At 36.0% G+C, this 20,791-nt stretch overlaps 1 protein-coding gene across 7 annotated transcripts in view; it reads right to left on the bottom strand.

Moving 5' to 3' along the window:
• The window catches only part of MSH4 (mutS homolog 4), a 36,724-nt gene extending 16,185 nt beyond the window's left edge, over nt 1-20,539 (bottom strand). For all 7 annotated transcript variants that reach the window (XR_007708592.1, XR_004781395.2, XR_004781396.2 and 4 more), the window contains exons 1-10: nt 19,521-20,539; nt 17,124-17,285; nt 13,975-14,138; nt 10,768-10,875; nt 9,530-9,645; nt 8,735-8,908; nt 6,271-6,443; nt 5,732-5,799; nt 805-879; nt 427-491 (exon numbers count right to left, since the gene is read on the bottom strand). Coding sequence is in view for 3 of the 7 variants with exons in the window: in XM_035564361.2 (XP_035420254.1) it covers nt 427-491; nt 805-879; nt 5,732-5,799; nt 6,271-6,443; nt 8,735-8,908; nt 9,530-9,645; nt 10,768-10,875; nt 13,975-14,138; nt 17,124-17,285; nt 19,521-19,902 (1,487 nt within the window). In the remaining 4 variants the exon portion in view is untranslated. The remainder of the gene's footprint in view (nt 1-426; nt 492-804; nt 880-5,731; nt 5,800-6,270; nt 6,444-8,734; nt 8,909-9,529; nt 9,646-10,767; nt 10,876-13,974; nt 14,139-17,123; nt 17,286-19,520) is intronic.
• Between the last annotated feature and the right edge of the window lie 252 nt (nt 20,540-20,791).

Genomic DNA, 20,791 nt, shown 5'->3' with positions numbered 1-20,791 from the left:
AACAGAAGCAAATTTTCTACTGTTGAAAACAAACACTAAATTTCATGTGTATTTCCCACCTCAGAATGAAGTACAAATATACCTAAGCCTGATTGATAATATAATTCAAATCTTTCGGAGATATAAATTCTCAATTATATAAGCAACAGTTTATTTTTGTATTACTATAAGGACTGCAGGGAACTTTCGTCTTTTCTACTTTGTCTTTACTACTTTTGTATTTTCATAGTAATTTCTAATGGAGTATAGCTCATCAGCAATTACAGTATCGATGGTTAATTTTCCATTTTGCTGCTTTTTTTCCCCCTGCATTTGTTTGTTGAAAATTTAATTATTTTTTTAAGTCAATGTCAGCTTTTAGTCAAAACAATAGAGCTATACCTGTAACTACAAATAAGCAAAGATAAAAAATTATCATCATAATACCTTCTATCTTCAAGAGAACTGTAATAGGCCTTTAGCAGTGGTGTGTTACAGCTTCTTAAAGCAGTCTGTACAATATGAACACAAACAGTTAATTCTTTTCATAGCACTTTTAAAGGGCTGACAGCTGTTGGATAAGCAGCTTACAGAACCTGAGCAGGTAAATGTATGTTATAAAATCATATTCAGGTAACAACAGGAATCTAGTTCTTAGGAGTATTGAGCTCAAGTACTTTCTTTCAATTGGCTTAAGAGTTAACGGACTACGTTGGCAGTACTGTGTTCTGCAAGATATAAAGTAAATCTATCCAGTGTAACATGTATAAAGAAGGGCAAACTGGTTTGTACATTACAAAGAAAAAAATGACAGATACAGCTTACTTTTAGGGGCTCCACAAGTTCTAGAGTATGCTTCAGGTAAATTAAGTTAGTTATTTTTGATTCAGCAGTTTTAACCTGTTAAAAAATTTACAAATATTAGAGGTGTGTATGTCTGTTTAAAGAAAATACTTAAGATACAGTAAAATTCACATTGTGACTATTAATGAGTTTGTATTTTTAATCTCCAAGGAACATTGCTAAAATACTTTATAAGGTCGTTTTGTCAGCTTGGTATATAACTGCATAAAAAACATCTACAGAATTTTTACATTGCCTGCTATTGTAAATTGCCCAGCAGTAACTGGTATTTTTCTTACATCTCCACTGATAATGATCAACTCTGAGAACACTTCACTAACCCAAGCTGCAAAGGCTTCTTTTAATCTTCTACATCAAAAGTACAGACTGTTTCAAAGCCACTACATGCATTATAATTAAGAAGCATGGTCCTTTTCATAAACGTTACAAACCACATAGCCCAATTTGCTTGACGTAGTTTTGGTTGACGTGTTTCACAGAATCACAGAATTGTAGGGGTTGGAAGGAACCTCAAGAGATCCAACCCCCCTGCCAAAGCAGGTTCTCTAGAGCAGGTTGCCCAGGTAGGCGTCCAGATGGGCCTTGAATACCTCCAGAGAAGGAGACTCAACAACCTCCCTGGGCAGCCTGTTCCAGTGCTCTGTCACTCTCACCATGAAGTTCTTTTGCATGTTGGTGCAGAACTTCCTGTGCTCCATTTTTTCGCAATTGCCCCTTGTCCTATGCCCACAAACCACTGAAAAGAGGTTGGCCAAATCCCACTGTCTCCCATGCTTAAGATATTTCTAAACATTCATAAGATCCCCTTCTCAGTCTTCTCAAGGCTGAACAGACCCAGGTCTCTCAGTCTTTCCTCATAGCAAAGATGCTCCAAGGCCCCGTATCATCTTTGTTGCCCTCTGCTGGACATTTAAATCCTTATTATAATTTAAAAAATAAATCAATGAATGTTAAGTATTTTTGCTTGCAGAAATTACTGCTCTTGAGACTTTTTTCCCCACATATATACATTCTACCCTATTTTGTATGTCCTGTTAACACTTCTAGAAAAGAATTTTGCTGTTGTCATTATCACATAGCATATGTACTGCATTGTATGCTCTTGTACTTTCAGATAAGAGACTTAAAGGAAATTATAATCCTGCTATTTTATGAAAGGGAGTAAAAAAGTGTATACGCACACATATACATTGTGTATGTGTACTCTACATGTATGTTATATACACACACGCACGAAAAAAATCTTACACCCTTTCAGAAGCTAGCAGGGTAATGGAGGGAAGGGGGAAGGAATCTCATACACACAAAATATGACTTGAATAACAACCTGAATAACAGCGTTACCTTGACAATAACATTTATTCTTCATCGGAATGCATACTTGCTTATTCCCCTACTGTTACTGTGAAACAGTATGTGAAACTGCATACAAAAGCTAGAGCCATGCATTTTTCTGTATTTCATCCTATCAATATGAGAAGATAGTGCTTTGAAAAGAGAAAAAAAATGCAAGCATCTCTTTGCCTGAGAGTAATTTTAGAAACTGATAAGCACGTTGTTTGGTTCCAAAGCAAATCCAGTGTCAGTTTTTAGCATGAATCTCTGAGTAAGGCTTTCATTAAAATTTTGTCACATCTGAGTATAATATAAACTTTACTCCTGTGGTAGGGAGCATCTCTTGCTTTGTCTTACCTTTTATATAAATTCGTTTTACATAGAAGATAGAGGAGGACTAAACAATGTTAATGTACTAACAGAGGAATCATAATCCGCAAAAAGTATGGGGTCTAAGTCTCATGACAGAATTTGACATCAAAAGGAGATGGATAGTCATATGTGAGAAGCCGGTATATCAAAATGGAATGTATCTTTACCAAAACAGTTCTTACAGGAACTTTAATAGAACCAGCGTTAAAAGTGTAGCTTTATACATGGTACACTTCAGCATCAAAGACAGGAAATGAATACAATCATCATGACTGATTCTCCTATATAATATTCTTTATAATTCAATATTAATGACTGAAGTGCAAGCCTATCTTTCACAGTCTTACATTAATTTTCGAACATCATACTCTGGTAAGTAAAACATGAAGATTCAGAGAAGCAGTTGTCTTTTTTCCCCCCCCCCCCCCCCCCACTAGGGATTTATGTCCTACCGATTTAAGTGCTATGGCAGTGTATCAGCCCTAGTTTAACTTTATTTCCTGGAAAATCACCCAAACCAAAAATACTGGTATCTTCACCCTGAGAAAGAAGGAACTAATCTCTCATGGGCCTGGAACTTCAGCAGAAGTCTACTGAATTTGTTCTTCAGATGGGTGATCAGGTCATCCAGAGCAGGCAGTCCTCACTTCTACCAGAAGCTGGATGTTGATCCAATTTCCATGGATCTGTGATTGAGACTAGAGGTTCTTTTAAGGAAATTTGCCTCCCCCCCTCCTCAGGTAGCACATCTCAGCAAGACTGTCAGTGGATGGTCCTTCTTAGAATGAGAGAATGCTCATGCTGAACATACTACTCACATTTCTAATGACTGAAACTGTAGGTTTCTCAGATAAGCACCTCATCTGTTGGCTGGTGGAGCATCTGTGATGAAACTTTTTATAGAGAGTGGGAGTGGAACATGCTGAATTGGTTAATTTACCGCTTGATAAAAGCAACTAAGCTAGCTCTTGATTGAATGTGTCTGCTGGATGAATAGTAAGCTCTGCTATACTGGAGCCAGTCAAGATTGAAAACACCACGCTCAAAAGTTTGGTGTACATGGTCCTACATATACATAAATGCATTCAGTCTGACAGTTTTAGCCATATAGCTGATTCTGCATTCAAGTTACAGATTTCCACAAGGAAAGCTGTGAGCAATACATGTTCACCTTTTGGAATATGTCATTAAAAAGACTTACCTGCATTTATTACAGTCCTGCTGAAGTCTTTAACTGGCATTAGACAAGTTATTTATCTAAGTAGGTAAGTCAGTATGTGAGAAAAAACTGAGAGGTGAAAAACCCATAAGGCTCCACGATGCTTGCATACTGGTATAAACACAGGCAAGTATAAGCCTCAACAGCACTGGCAGAAATCTCCTACTTAAGTGCAACAGGCCAACATAACTTATAATGGTAGGATCACAATATGCTTAGCAGACAGAAGTGGAAATTCAGTTATCTCAAGCCCACTGTAGTTAACTGTTGTGTCTGGCCTTAACCAAGAGCTACACGTAAGCCATATGTATTTATCCTACTTCGATAATTCTACTGCATGTGGTAACATATGGATTGATAGAGGTAAAATCTGATGAAAAAAAAAATTGTACCTCACTGAAAAACGTCAATACTCGCTAGGAAAACACTTTTATAACCCTGCTTCAACAATTTTTGTTTATGAAGTAGTTAAGAACAGGAGCTGACCTCACCAGTCTGAAAAAGACACCCTGGCATACTGAAGGTAAAGAAACCTTACTGCAGTTAACCACAACTGTCTCCTAGTTAAAAACATTACAGCCTGACCTTCAAGGTGGAAGATTAAATCTGTCTCAAACTCCTAAAAGACTTAAAAGGGGAACTCGAATCTGAAGGTATATTCATTAATTCTTCCAATGGTGATTTGTGATGGAAGCCTTCTGTTAGTTAAGTTCTTTAATGTACTCTAATGGATACAACGTGCATAAGAAACTCAGACTGAAACCATGCCTATCACTGTCAAGTGGATAAGGGACAAGACACCTTCCCTCTGAAGTCTTAACATAATCAAAGCACTGCTCCTCTTTCAATTAAACACTGTTGGCTGTAAGCGTTTATGGCTTTATTGCCTTGTTATGCTGTTATGAATAAATGCTTTTATCTGCATCTCATTTTAGTCTCCCTTGTGCAATGCGTGAACTATGGCAACACATAAGAGCAGAGTATTCCTTGAATCCATAAGCCAGGAAACTGAGAAAACTGCGTACTCAGTTCTCCAAAACATTTATTATGCCTTGTTAACAGAAAAGCATGGGTCAAGCTGAGAACTGGAGGCACAAAGGACTTCAAGACACTATTTGTAACCTAGGTATCTCTCTCTATGTCTGAGCTGTAAGGTTCTCTGCATATTAGAGAAGTCACTTCAAAGGAAACTTCTTTTTTGGTACTGCTGTACAACTGAACATACTACTTTCTATCAGGTGGTTGCTGTTCAAAGGAAAACACTTAACTCCCCAGTGAAAAAGCTGTGCTTAACTCATACAACGTCTGTATCTTGGAAACTAACAGGGTAAAGCATTTCTGGCTTTGTAGGTTTACACAATTCATTTATTAACTGAATGCAGATTTAAGTTTATCTGTATCTCTGTATTATAAACACAGTTGAGCAAAGTCAAAGTGCTTCTCAAGAATCTTTTTCAAGATATTTTTTAGGTTATAAAGAGTAATTTCTATCGAGTTATATTACATGAAAACTCGGATTTTTTTTGAATTTCCTGTAAGAAAGATGCATTATTTTCTTTAGGCTATCAAAAACTGTATTAACCTCCAAAAATAAAAGACCGTATTTCCACTATACAGTTTTTTCTTTCATGCTGATGTGAAAATTCCTTTTTATCCTACCACTATTGAGTAGTATGTACATTTATGAAGAATAAATGTGGGGAGTGATGAATGATTGAACACTTTTGAAGTTCAATTTGCATCAATTAAGATGAAACACTGCAGCAAACCTGAATTTTCCTAACATTCTCCTTTGAGAACCTTCAACTGCTATAAAATAAGATACAAACTAAATCTATGATAACATTAGTCGATTTTTAAGGTGCAGCCTTTTTTCATATCTCTCTATATATATATATCACATTTGTATATTGCATGTTATATCCAGGTAACTGATCATCTAACATTTATTTTGAAACATACTGTATCCTGCTTTGGAATTTGTACCAAAACTGAAAGCAGTTGTTCTGTATCCAGGAATTTTGAGATAACTGTAAAACAAAAGTAAACAGATCAGAAACTTAAATGACATTGTAATAAAATGATATTAAAAATCTATTTCTTTAAAAAATGCACACAATTGCCTAGTAATATTTATACTAATCTTTTCCTTTTGTCCTATTTTCATAAATTATTTACCAGAAAACAAAAACAAAAAACTTTAATATTAGCTATCTAAATTATTTTGTCGTAACTACACTTACCACACCTTACTGGCTTACTGACTTTTATGCACTTTATCAGATAAGTTCACATTTCTTAGAAAAATAGTCAAGAAAAATGTCAGTGTATTACAATAAAGATAACTTCAAAAAAAATGAATGTCCATTATAAAAATATTACCTCACAAACCATAATAATATACTTTTCAAACAGATTGAGTCATATTGTATCCTTTCACAGATTAGAAAAAAATATTTTAAAAGAAATATATTATTATGTATTAAAAAATAAACTATTACCTGCTTGAAGACCAAAAAACAGCTCCTCATCCTGGAGTAATTCCTGAACACAATCCAGTCTTGTGTTAATTGTTTCAGCATCAACTAGTGGCTCCAGGATATTGGATCTGAGTCTTCGACTTCCTCCTGGAGTTTTAGTATAATTTAGGACACCAAAAAGTGTGTGACCGTTCCTTTCAAAACAAAATACGTGAGAATAATACACTCACAAAAATAAAGATGGTAAACATCAAATGACATTTCTAGTTAAAAGTATCCTACAAATTTGAGGCTTAGTTTTGGGGTGCCTAGCGCCTCCCTACTCACTATGTGTATTTTATGAACTACTGCAGATTAGGAATTTAGATGGAATATAATATAACATTAGCCATCATTATATCATTTTCCAAAGCACACAAATACATTTGTATTCAGTATTTCTTCATTTTTTGCAGTAGTATACCATTACTACTTCAGTTCACACTTTTCCTCTCAATGGAACTACTTGAATTTAAAACAAAACAAAACCTCCAAAAGGAGAATATTACCAGAGATCAGATGATTTTCATTAAAATACATTTATGAGAATGATTTAATATACTTAGACGTATAAGAATTAAATAAGCCATGATTTTGTTTTCTTTTAAAAGTAACTGACTTCCAGTCCACATCGGAGCCAAATAACATGCTTAAACTTTATAAAAATTATTTGCAGGTTTTTGACTTCCACATGCTATACATCCCAGGTTCTCTTATGAGCCCAAGTCATAAGGCTTGACTATATATGTTTAAAATAAATATCCCATAATACTTAAATCTAGTACATAGCTAAACGGTTTTAGAAACCTGAAATATAGATGCTATTGCTTGAAAGACCAATGAAAAGACTAGGGCCATGTAAACCCACTGACTGAAATGAGAACTTGAATAGGAAGGAAAGAATCTGATAGGGGTATACAAAATAAACAGCACAAAGATAATACAGGGAGCCCTGAATTACCATGGTATAAAAGAACAAAGCAGTATTCTAGAGAATTAAACGGGGAAATTCAAAACCAGTTTTAATTAAGGACTTATTTGTTAGAAGATGCAACTCATGCCAAAACTTGAATGAATTCAAAGAGGAGCTCCACATTTGGGATACTATCAACATTACATACTTTTAAAAAACTATAATACTGAGGGCTCATTTCCCTATACAGTAAAAATACTGAGATAAGCTCCTACTGAATTAATATTGGCATAAGAACTTGATTTAGGTGTTTCCGGTGTGTGTCTTTACTAGTAACTTTTACCTGTTAATATCTGATACAATGATATCTAACTTCAGGCTTTAAAAGTAAGATCTGTGTAACGAAAATAGTTGTCCATGGCCCAATTCAAACTTGCCACTGGATCAGCAAAAATAGCTGCAAAAATACTGCTAAAGAAAGAGAGGCTGACAGCAGTTTACTGCTGCTCAGTTCCTCCTTGGGCTTCCTTTGTCTCAAAACCATCTGTGGACTTAGGAGCTGCTTTCAGAAAATACTGCTCTAAGGTACCGATCTCAGAGCAGCTGGCTCCTGCAATTACAAATGAAGTAACGGAGCAGAAAAAGAGGGGATGAGTGATGAAAAGAAACTTTTTACCTCCCACTTCTCCTCAAGAGTACAACTGTCAGTGTAATTCATGATCCCCACAAGAAGGGGAAAAAAAAGAAAAAAAAGAGCAGCAGCAGTAGAGCAAGGACAACGTCTCTTCAAGTGGAAAGCTCTTACGAGTGACATCTGTAGAGCGAGGAATCTCCACGCTCCCCTTTTTCTATCAGGGTGATAACTAAACAGAAGTGGATCCCTTGACAGTCTACAATGTGCAATTTGAGTTTTTCCTCTTTCTAACTAGAAGCGTAACAGTATGGAGAAGGGAAGCCTTGCAGCTTCTTCTGCCTAACACAAGTAACTGCCAGCAAAGAAAAGTGCTATGAACATGGTTCTCATTGTGGAGAACTACCACACAACCAAGTGCAACGTTGCACATGACCATCATTACAGAAATTACTCTGTTTGCCTCTATTCCTTATAGCTAAAGGAAAACAAAGCAACCTTTCAAGTCTGGGTTATTTGCCTTGCGTAAAATGAGTAAAATCTAGACATTTTAATCCAACATATTCAACTTCTTGCAGAAATGATGTTTTTATGTTGCTACAATCTGTGATTTGCATAAATATCACTTATAATTCTGAATAAAATATAGACTTTGATGTAAGGATCTGATACAGAAAACACCTTCTCCTCCAATTCACTTGTAGAATTTTCTGTGCTGTATGTTTTACACTGAATTTTAACACATTTATCTGTCCAAAGTAGTTTCTTAAAAGCTCTGAATGGTATGTAAGTTCTGTCATAAAGAAATAAATGTAATGGATAGCTCTTTGACATACACGTCAAGGACATCTGGTGAAATACAACATCATAAAATTATAATTTGAAAACTTAAATATTCTTACCAAGAATCTCTGTTATTAGTTACTAGTTCAAGATTTTGAGCTGATGATGAATCTATCATAGCTGTTTTCTCACTCCCTTGGAAACGCACCTTGAGTGATTTAGGAGCATAAACAGAATTTTGAATAAACTCAACATATTTTAGCAAAGCTGCAGCAGCTGCAAGACAGTAGTACCTTGGAAAGAAATAATCTTTAATGAATTTTGAATAGTACTATTTAATTACCAAAAAAAACAAACCAAAACAAAACAAGTTGTGCACTATAGAAATCACATTTACACCTCTGCTGTTTTACAACTACTGGCATTGAGAGCACTGAAAAAGCAATATATTTTAAGTATGCACTTATCCATATAAAGTGCACATACAAGCATGTAAATCAAGTATTCACGAATGTTTGAGTCACTGTACACTTAATAACCCATATTATATAACTGGCATTGTGCACATACATAGTTTAGCGGTTACACGACTTCAAATGAAGACTCAGCACTGAAAATATCATTACTGAAAATGGCTGCTACAAGGAAAATACTTGCTGAGGTCAAAAAGAAATGCAATCATAGCTGTTATGGTGTATCATTAAGGAGAGAATGAAAAGGGAAAAATAGAAGGTTGTGAAAACTCAAAGGAGTCTTTTTATTTAAGTTTCTGGATACATCAGAAATATTGAAAGGTAAAATAAACAACTCTGTTAAGACCTTCTAACTTTCAAGAATGCAACAAGCTACAGATTTGTAAAAAGCTGTTAAAAACTCATCTGGACACAGTATGTTTTTTCCTTATTTATACATACTTTGACTGAACCTCCATGAAAATGGTGCTGAATTCAGATGCACACAATTGTTCTATATATTCCAATCCCTTTGTTTCATTGAAGTATTTTCTTTGGACAGTTGTGAAAGTCACATTCTGTAAAGATGTGGGGGGGAAAAAAGTTTGAAAAGCTAAAGTGAATTTTTCATCAGATAGACTTCTCTATTTTTCTAGGGGTATGTGTTTCCATGAAAATGTATCAACTGATTTCAGCAATCTGTCTTTACATAAGTATTCAGTGTGGTTTATTAACAGAAGGCAAGTCACAAAAGTCTTGTCATGTCTGCTTACATATTCCCTATGCAAGTCACACTATTGTCACTCATCTATCTTTCTCTTTTATTTAGTACAGATAAAAAGGCTCATACTCCCAATTCTGAAAAAATTAACAGGGTTTTTCTTGGATACTACTTTTCCTCTCAAGAACTAGCTACTCAAACTTCTGAGTTTAACCCTGGATTGAACTAATGACTTCTAGGGATGAATTATTTTCATACTTGCATTGATGCTGACATTGAAATTGTAGTTTTCGCTTTCTAAGGTTTAAGCCCGAGGGATCGTTATCAAGCCTTCACTGGTTAACAGGAAATAAAGACATACAGGCTAATGTAACTGCATGCGTGTAACTTGTGAATGATTTACGCAAGAAAAAGACGAGGGAAGTCAGTAAGTAGGTCTTACGTGAGGAAGCCATCAACAGTGTAGACATGGAAATAAGTCAAGTAGAAACACAATAAAGCTTTTAAAGTTCTGAGGTTTTAATACTCATAAAATACATATACTAATTCATCTCACCCTTTCTCACTCTGTGAGTACTCTCCTTCCTATTCAGTGATGTATTTGCCCATCTATTTATCAAGTAAAGAATAACAAAATAGGAGGAAAGGAAAATGCTTGATTTTTTCATCTCTGAATCTTTCCTAGGTTTGGTATTGTTAAAATTACTTCAATGACGCAACTTCAAAATTTTCTGCTTTAATCAGTAATACATTTATCTCTGTAATTTTCAGGATTAGAACTAGCAGTGCTGGAGCTGCGTTTGGGTAATTCTTTACCATGGAGAAAAAAAAAAAAAAAAAAAACATGGTCAGAAATCATAGAAAACATGCAAAATCTGACTGCATTTAAGGCCTCAGAAGTTGTGGAAGACTGAACTCAACAATCATATAAAAGAGATTAACAAGAGCTCTAAAACATGGAATAAAATTTACCAGCTACCTTGAAATGTTCTGTTATCAGACCAAACAATTTTGTGTTCCCTGCATCACAAGCAGTGTTTGGCATTATTATTTCCAGTGGTGTTAAAATTTTGAGTTTAGTAATAACCTGAAAAAGAAAAAATCCAAATAATTCAATAAAAATCCATCTATAATCTAAAACAGTTCTACCCTATAATGTATCAGCAATAAAGTATTATAGAATTGTTATACTTTAAAATCACAATTCTAGTCTTGTAAGTAATTACTGAACTTTCTACTAGCTTCTACATTAATAAGCTAAATGTATCTGCATTTATAGATATACAAAAATATACATAAAACTATATTTAAAAAAATTAGAGGTTCTCTCTCCCCTGTTATTTGAACACAAAAATATACTTGTGTTCGAAGCAAGAGATAAACATCCAAAACTCTATTCCATGGCTCTGATGGGAGAAGGACCTTATTTTCAACAGCTGATGGCTTTCTGCCTTTACAGATAAAAAGTTAATGGTGCTCTGGAAGTCAAAGAAATGCAATGGGTCTGAACATTAATCTTTTGATTACGACTTGTTTTCAGCTTTGTTCTAACCTCCTCATATACTTTCAGTCTCGCTTTTTTCTCTTTCAATATAGCTCAAAACGCCCATATTTAAATAAACTTTCATTTTAATATGTGATACATACCTGCTGTAGGGATTTAAAGTATACTACATACTCTTCTATTTGTTAGTAAATAAATAAAGAAAAAACATCATTAAGCACGTCTGTCGGATTCATTTATATAATTATCCACAAACTCTCAAGGGAGAAACATGAAAAAAAAGCCTGTATTTTAAGTGCTTGGAAGTTAAGATGTGAAAGAGGGGACAGATAACAATGGAAAGGTGAACAAGCATAAAAATTACACAAAATAAATCAAAAGATATTGGGGGTAGAAGAGTGAGCTGTTACAGTCAATACAGTATCAGAGATGTCCAGAAAACGGAGAACTCAGTAATCCAAATGGAAAACTAAGAAGATATGTGAAAAATAAAAATGGACTCTTATGGAATTGTAATTATATTTTATCACTAAATTCAAGACAAAACCAAAAGTAAACTTGGGCACAGAGAGAGAAACAGAGGGAGACTGTGTGTTTGTGCAGCTAAAATTCTGGACACTATACAGTTCTTAACCCTCATAGTGGAACAGGAGAGACTTCAATCTATAAACACAGCTACAGCTCACTACAAAGAAAGCCTTTTACTCTTAGAAGTAACTGTCATCTTTATGAAAATAACTTTTTAAAAGTAGTAAACAATTCCCATACAGATAATCTAGTTTCCTTATAGAACTGTAGTCTTTATCATTCTCTGGGGGATGAGAGGCTGGAGAGCAGCCCCATAAAAAGGGATCTGGGGGTTCTGGTTGATTGCCAGGTAAGTATGAGCCAACAGTATGCCATGGCAGCCAAAAGGACAAAGTATATCCTGGGCTGCCTCAAGCATCCATAGCTAGCTGGTCGAGGAGAGTTCTTGTCCTGTTCTACTCTGCGCTGGTGCGGCCTCACCTCAAGTACTGTGTGCAGTTTTGGGTTCCTCAAAACAAGGACATAAAACTATTAGAGAGTGGCCAAAGGAGGGCTATGAAGATGGTGAACGGTCTGGAGGGCAAGATGTATGAGTGGCTGAGGTACCTTGGTTTGTTCAGCCTGGAGAAGAAGACTGAGGGGAGGCCTCATGGCAGCCTACAGCTACCTCACAAGGGGAACAGAGGGGCACGAGATGATCTCTGTTCTCTGGGGACAGCGACATGAGCCAAGGGAATGGCATGGAGATGTGACAGAGGAGGTTCTGGATGGGTGTTGGGAAAATGTTCTTCACCGAGAGGGTGGCTGGGTGCTGGAACAGGCTCCCCAGGGAAGCAGTCACAGCAATGAGCCTGCCAGAGTTCAAGTGTTTGGACAACACTCTCAGACACAAGGTCTGGTATTTGGGTGTTCCTGTACGGAGCCAGGATGATCTTTGTGGGTACCTTCCAACTCAGGAAGTTCTGTGATTCTATGATTATCACAATTACATGTGACTTTTTCTAGGTCCAAGCAAATAGGGCTTCAATTAGAGATTTTCAATTTCAAATTCTTAAGTGAATTGTTATTTAAGTTGCTGCATTATCATCTGAATATCTAAATCTTTCTCATGCACCTACATTTACAAACTGCACGTCACTTTCAATTTTAGTACCATGTATAATGGAAGTATTTACATAACTGCCAGATTCAGTACGTAATTATGTGTGTTAAGACCAGAATAACATTTAAAAGACTAACGGTCAAAAAGAGCCTGACTTGTTATAATACATTTTAGTAAATAGATTTCAGTTGTTTATATTCTGAGCCATACCTACTTATGCTACTAATATATTTTATTTTTTATTATTCTGAATTTTTTATTTTTATTAATTATACTTTTATTAATTATAATATTATAATATATTTATATATTATTATAATATAATATTTTTTATTAATTATATTTTTATTTTTTATTAGTCTGAATATTATACACTACTAGCTACATTGTTTTCTAGCATGTAAAACTACAACAAAACTTTTAAGGAAGTGGTTTTATTAATATTGGTGTTGCATAAATCAGAAATCACTTTCTAAATTAATATAGAGTATGCAGTACTGGTAGACAGAACACTTGCCTATAAAAATATAGAGTATGCAGTACTGGTAGACAGAACACTTGCCTATAAACTGAGCATATTTAATTTGGAACCAACTGAGAAGGAACATTCATGCAACCATACAAAGACAACCCTATGGTCAACCTAAAAATGCCTGTCACACTTGTGCAGTTCTGCTTTCAGAGATATTCTGCCTAATGAAAAATATACTTGCAAGTTCTATTACCATGAATTCCCCAATGCTCTTCAATACAAGGCAACTCACTCTCGCACAGTTTGAACACACTACTCTTTACGGAACTTTTTACGGACTTTTTTTTCCTTTGGAAAATGTTCTCTCCTGTTTATCTAAAATCTGAGGCATATTAAAGAAGACAGCAGCCCTTGAGACATGTTAAATATTGCAAATTTTCTAAAACCTGTTACTTTTCCTTTTGAAAAATTTATTCAAAAAACTATATGTTTCATCTCTGATTGTTCATAAGCTTTTTTAAGCAAGCAATCCACAGTAGTCAGCTTGTAAGATATACAAAAATTAAGTATGCAACAATACCTTGGCATAAGTTGTATTGTCTGCAAATTGTGATAATATCACCTCAGGATTTTTTAAGTCAATACTGGCCATTCCTACTTCACCTCTGGCAAGGCCTCTTCCTTCTACAACAGCTACAATAACTGATGCAGCGGTATGAACAGAGACTGCAGATGAGGATGTAACTGTAAAACAGTTGCATATATTCAGTTATAACCCACTTCTTTATACTCATAGAATCATATTTCAACATTCCAAGCTTGAGCAAGCTGTGACTGAACTGGAACACTGAAACAAGGTTGTGAAGCTGATTTGTGAACAACTACGGTTTAATGAAGTATAGTTGACTGGAGCCGAACTTCATAGAATCATAGAATCATTTAGCTTGGAAAAGACCTCTAAGATCAAGTCCAACCATTAACCTAGCACTGTCAAGACTACCACTAAACCATGTTCCTAAGCACCACATAGAATCTACACATCTTTTGACCACCTCCAGGGATAGTGACAACTACTTCGCTGGGCAGTCTGCTACAATATCACACAACCCCTTCAGTGAAGAAAATTTTCCCAATATCCAACCTAAACCTCCCCTGGTGCAACTTGAGGCCATTTCCTCTTGTCCTGTTGCTAATTTCAACACATTCTTTCATCTCACTGCTCCCACAACTCCTCATACTGTACTGAACTTTAAATAGCACTGATTAAAAACACTAATGCAACTCTGTATCTTCTAGCACTAATATTTCTGTGCCCTTCTGTGCCTAAAGCCCAAGAAGTGAGGCAGTAAGTATAGTTTCAGAGATGAGGTGTTATCTGCAGTAAGGATTGGGAGGTAAGTAGTCAGACAAAATGAGCCGATGCTGCCACTTCTTCCCTGATTTCCCTTTGTGCAACAATATGTCTTAGCTGATAGTAAGAGAGTCTCCAAGTACCACATCAAGCTCCATTACTTGAGAAGCACTGCTGTTAAGTGCTAAGTTACAGCACTCCCTAAGTAAGAGATTTAACTAACAGGAGTTATGCCCTTTTTCTCTAGCGTACTGCATTTCTTTTAATCTATGAAAGACCAAAAATACAAATACAGTGCTTCTCTTAGCATCTCCACTAATTTTGTTCCCCATTTGCAAAATGGTTTTACATTCTTCCAAATTTCACTGGAGAAGCTACTAACATTTTGTTACAGTATTTTCAACCACTGTGAAACTACGCTATTCATATGAGAAAATAGATGCTGTAGAAGTAAGGTAGCTATACCTTTTTTAATGTGAATTTAAGACCAAATGCAGAGAACAATAGTTCATTTCACCGAAGCAGTTAATAAGAAACTGAAACAAATTTTTAAATGCTAAAATGTAACTTGCTGATCAATACTGAAACAATTACCACTCCATAAAAAGCAGGTACTTCGTGATCTCAAGCTTCTTAACTTTCTGATAGATGACGAACCAAACCTTACCACAGCTGAGTTGAACAGATTATTTACATACTAATCCCTCATGGATTCATTTAAACGCTCAGAAGAGATGCAATTATTAAATAACCACTAAGTCTAACATACGCAAAATAAGAAAGATACTTGCATATACAAGGAATTATATAAAAACACCTAAACAGTATTGGATTTTGATACCATATACATATTGATTGATCCGAAACACTAATAATCTGTATCTGTTTCATGGTAATCATTTACATTCTTTTCCACCATTATCTTCCTCTGTTCTTCACAGAATTAACTCTCAAAAAACAACGGAATATAAGTATTCTCAGAACAGAATGGTCCTGCTGAGAAGGCATAATATACCAAACCTGCCATTTTCTTCTAGGTGTACTCAATTTGTACAACAACCAAAACTAATCCTACATGGAATCTCAAAAAGAAAGCAGAATCAGAGTTTATCTAGGAACTGACAATTAAAAGGCTGATCTGCAACTAGCTGCCACCTGAGCATTAGCAAGAAAATTAAAAATCTTTTATGCTGCACACAGCTGAGTCTTCATCCTTCATTTACTCTACCTATGTTCTGTAGATTCTGTAGACCACAAGATGTCAGCAACAGCAATCTTGCAAAGTTTCACCTGAGGCCTGCTGAAAACTAATTGTTATTCTGAATGTCCTACTCAGGACAATCCGTGACTTCCCCCATCACAGTTATTACTCTTCTTTTAATGGCAGCTAAAGGCGATGATGATGATAGTTTCTAAATTAAGTACAGTAGTTACAAAAATTTTATTTGGAAGATGGTTAGTTTGTGACACGTAAAAAAAAATGCAATGACCAATGTTCTTTATAATGTGCTATTTTAGATCCACTTTCTCCAATACAGATTAATGAAAGATTGGCCAAGAGTTTCATATACAACACAGCAAATACAAACAATTGTATAGACACACACATGCAAACATATACGCACACACATTTGCACAATAAAAGGAGACTGAAGATACAGTTTTGTTTAATTGTTAAGCTGCATAAAGATAAAAGAGAAATCTGCTCTATGGGTTTCAAAGTCATAGTCACTCTGGTCTCCAATTCCTGGAGTAGTCACACAAAAAAAATGGATTCACAACAGCTGAAGGAAACGACAAACTTCACGTAACTTCAATTGCGCAATAAAGTAATTCAATTCAGTTGCGAGTGGAGACCCAATTTGTAGTCTTACCAGATGGATGTTTGAAAAATCAATCTTTAAGTAACTAGTTTACAGAGTTACCACTAAATAACCTTAAGATCATTAGTAATTGAACTGACAAAGCTTAGACCGAAAGGACTAACTTTGAATACCATTACTTCAGCACTACCAGATAAATACACCATGACACAAAGCACCATTACCCTGTAAGATGACCGTTCATAAGCACAGCAAAACATCCACCCAATGAGCTACTGTGAAAAGTGTTCTTTTAAAGATCTAATGTTCTATACTATTGGAGATGTCAACGTAAAATGCACAAAACTTGCATGAAGAAACTCAAGAATTACTTCACGGTATGCTGTACAATGCATTACAAGCCTAAAAAGAACCCCGGCAAAAAAAAAAAAAAAAAAGTTTTGTTTTAAAAATCTTCACGTATCTCACCATAATCACATTAAAAAATAAAGTGTGTTTAATACAATGTTAAGAGATACATGTTGAACTACTTCCTTTAAGAACTGTCAGTTTTACCTGAATATCCCATATGAGGGGTATGGCTTCTGCAAATAGATCTACTAGTAGAAAGGGGTAATTTTCCTATACATGTGCTATTCAGGCCTTGCACAGAAGAACTTGTGAAATTCAACATGCTACCATTTTCTGCACAAGAACTTTTGTCACCAAGATAAGATTCTGAGGGGAAAGAAAAAAAAAAAAACTTTTGAGAGCAGACACATTACATTGCCTATCAGTTAACTTAAAAAAAGATTTGTGTCAGTTTTTATTCAGAATACATACACACTTTAGAAAACTTCATTTTTCTTACTAGAAGATAACCAAATAATACACCTCAATATCTTTCTATAAAAGCTCTCTACAGTAGTAGAAGTATGCAATGAAATAAAAAGTAGTTTGTTTTGAAACCAGCCGGTATTGACACAATTATTTTCCACAATGACTTTACTTGCAGTAGCAACAAAAATCTTTGTTTACATTGCTGAACTGAAACTATATAATAGAAGTCATATTACAATGCATAATTTCAAATTCTGAGTTCTAGATTTATGAAAGAATGCCGTAATATTCAACACTATCTCACATTTGCCCATCAGTTTTAAAATCTGTATTTGAAACTACACAGTTGCGTTTATGAAAATTCCAATGTTCAAAAAGGTCATAATAAGATTATTTTTTTAAAAAAAGCTGAACATTCCTTTTAAGAGAGGACAATAAAAGAAAATAAATAACCATGCTCAAAATTTCCTCCATTTGAGAATGATCTCCCTTTGAATTTACGGAGATCAACCCTCAGAACTCATATGGTAACCTGAGTTATACTTGTTATCTGCAGTTTCTTCTACAGATGTATCTTAAGATTGACTTATATTTTTAAAATCCTGCAATATATCTTTTTCCTGCAATATAACTTTTTCTCAAATCACTCTTTAATTTCAGTAAATTAGTAAAGGTATCCTACTTATCTCCAGTTCTCTTGAGATGAGTAAATACGTTACATTGGTAATCTAACACACACAATTTCTATTTAAGATTAAATATATATATATTTATCTTTATATATATATATATATATACATATAAAGTACATATATATATATATATATAAATATATATAAAGTAAGAGTTTTTCCATTTAAAAATTCCAGGTATTAAGAGGAATACAAACCCAAATGTTTCTGTTCTATTACATTAAAATTGATTTAAAAGACAAAGTACTTACCGATTTTTGTTAAATGAACCATAAACTATGTGACATTTTATCATGATTGGTACAAAAATATTTACAGTACCATGTTTATTTGCAAGAAATCTTACAAAACTGTCAGTATGATACATCTGAAAACAAACAGTATTAAATCAGACTGTAATTTTATTTTTAAAAAGCAGACAAATCTGCATCACAATGCATACAGATGATTTTTAAAATTATCATACACTCAGATCTTGGCAGAAGTTCACTCAGACGGTCAGCAGAAGAACTATTCATTTTGAATATACTGAACCTGGCATAATGTGGTGAAAAAGGTAATTCTAAAGACCAGAGGATCCAAACCACCCACAGATATTTTAAAAAAAATATTCAATAAATAAATAATGCTCTACTCAAATTAGCATTACAAGTTTTTTTTTTTTTTTTTCATTTTGGATTCACCACCAATCACGTACCGATTACTAAAAACCCACGTGCTACCTTCATCCCAATTTACAGGTAACAGAGATATATGTACTTCAAAATGCATTTCAGTAAATGCCCCATTCTTTTTAAGTAGTTCTACGGAAGGAAAAAGACATTTTTTCCAGCCTGTCATGACAGAGACTCTGCTAGTAGGATCAAGTCTTATGAAATGTTTGATGCATACACATACAGTGTGCAGTAGCTGTTCAGGGGGGTTGTCCCCAGAGAGAGGGAGCAAAATGGTGTAAAATCAGCTTTATCTAAAGGAAAACAAATGCCAGTGTAATGTTGTAGGACCACAACATTCTTAGAGCACGTGAAGGATAACAGCACTTCTACCAACTCCAAACGCTAGGCCAAAAAAAAAAAAAACAAAAAAAAAACAAACTGTAACCACCTGAACCTGGTTCAGGCAGGCCTCTAGTAAAAGCAACCACTGTGGTGACATTCAAACCACTTAAATTGGCCCAGGAGAGACCTCAGGAACTAATATCAAAAAAGTTAGGCAAAAAATAAAGTTTATTTAAAGAAGGGTGAGGAACACCTCTGTTCTTCTGACAGCTGAACAAAGAAGAGGTCAGCTATGATGAAGTGACAGCGCTGCACCTTCTTACCTACTGATCATACAGGGTCTTCTGAAGATCGACTATAGAAGGCAAAAAAAAAAGAAACAAAAGAAAACGGAATAGGGATAAAGACCCGGAGAGAGATAGTAACGCCGCACCGCACCCCACCTCCTCTCCCGGGAACCGGCAGCTTCACCCTGCTACTACTGGCAGCAAGGCCCACCCCGCTGGAGCTACCCGGCCTCGCCCCGCCGCTGGACAAGTCGCCGGTGCTGTCCGCCGCACCGCGCGGCGTCTGCAGCAGGCCCAGGGTATAGCGGGGCAACTCTTCCACTCGTCCACCCAACCCTGACGTGGAAGAGCAGCGGTCCGTATATGACCCTGAGGCGGCCGAGACGACGGGCCGCCCATACGTGTTCGTCTCACTGCCTCCTTTCGACATCGCCGCGTCGCCTGGATCAGGCACCGTGGGCGGAGGCTCCGTGACAAAGACCAACCCGCGGCCACCACACTCTCCCCAAATGGCGTCAACGGCGGCCCACCTGCGCATGCGTACATCCCCCAAGCCCCGAGGCCGTTCGCGCCAGGACGACGGCGGGGCGCGGACGGTCCCCCGTGCGTGCCAGAGGCGGGGCTCCTCCGTTCAAGGGAAATCTGGAGGGGCCGTTACTAGTAGAGCTGTAAGTTGCACAGTTTTAAGTCTGGTTGCTGGACATACAACAGCTTTCATTAAAAATACACAAATACAGCTAATAAAAGGATGGAAGAGAAATGGGGGGGGGGGGGGAAATGGAGGAAAGAAGTTAGTACACTTTTTACAACAGCACTAGAGCATTTAAGCATTGTTTCTCCCTCATTCTTTCTTCACCAGACTGGACATTTAGAGACCATTTTAGCAGGAATTTCAAAAGTATCGCCCCTTCGGAGTTTAGATATCCAAAGATCCTAACTAAAAACGAAACAAAACAAAAAGTTGATTATATCTACATATCCTACAGTGACTGCGACCAGTGGCTGCTCCTCTGCTGACGCCTGAAAAGCACTGCCCCAGACAAGTGTGTGCTCTCAGCATCAGTAAGCCACAGCTTAAAAAATTCAAGCATCAGAAATTTAAGTTTCACTGCAAAGGATAGACAGCATAGTCCACAATTCCAGCTGCTGCCCCTCTTAGATCCTACACTGAACTTTCCATCCGCGTTCAGGCTCCAGAAGCAAGCATTACATAGACCGTCTCCTCTCAGACGAGAATTCCAAGTGCATGGCAAGAAAAGCAGAAACACAAGCAATGTGCACGTCCCCCCTCCTCCCACCTGGTCACAAATCAATGCTGACTTTGCCTAACCAAAAAGTGGCACCTTTAGAATAAAGCACCCGTCTCTGGACTTGACCGTGGCTGACTTTTATTCCCCAGATATTCTTTTAATAAACAGATCTAGGGA

Source organism: Cygnus atratus, chromosome 8 (assembly GCF_013377495.2).
Source record: "Cygnus atratus isolate AKBS03 ecotype Queensland, Australia chromosome 8, CAtr_DNAZoo_HiC_assembly, whole genome shotgun sequence".
Lineage (NCBI taxonomy): Eukaryota > Metazoa > Chordata > Aves > Anseriformes > Anatidae > Cygnus > Cygnus atratus.
This window is presented reverse-complemented; position numbering and strand designations above follow the sequence as displayed.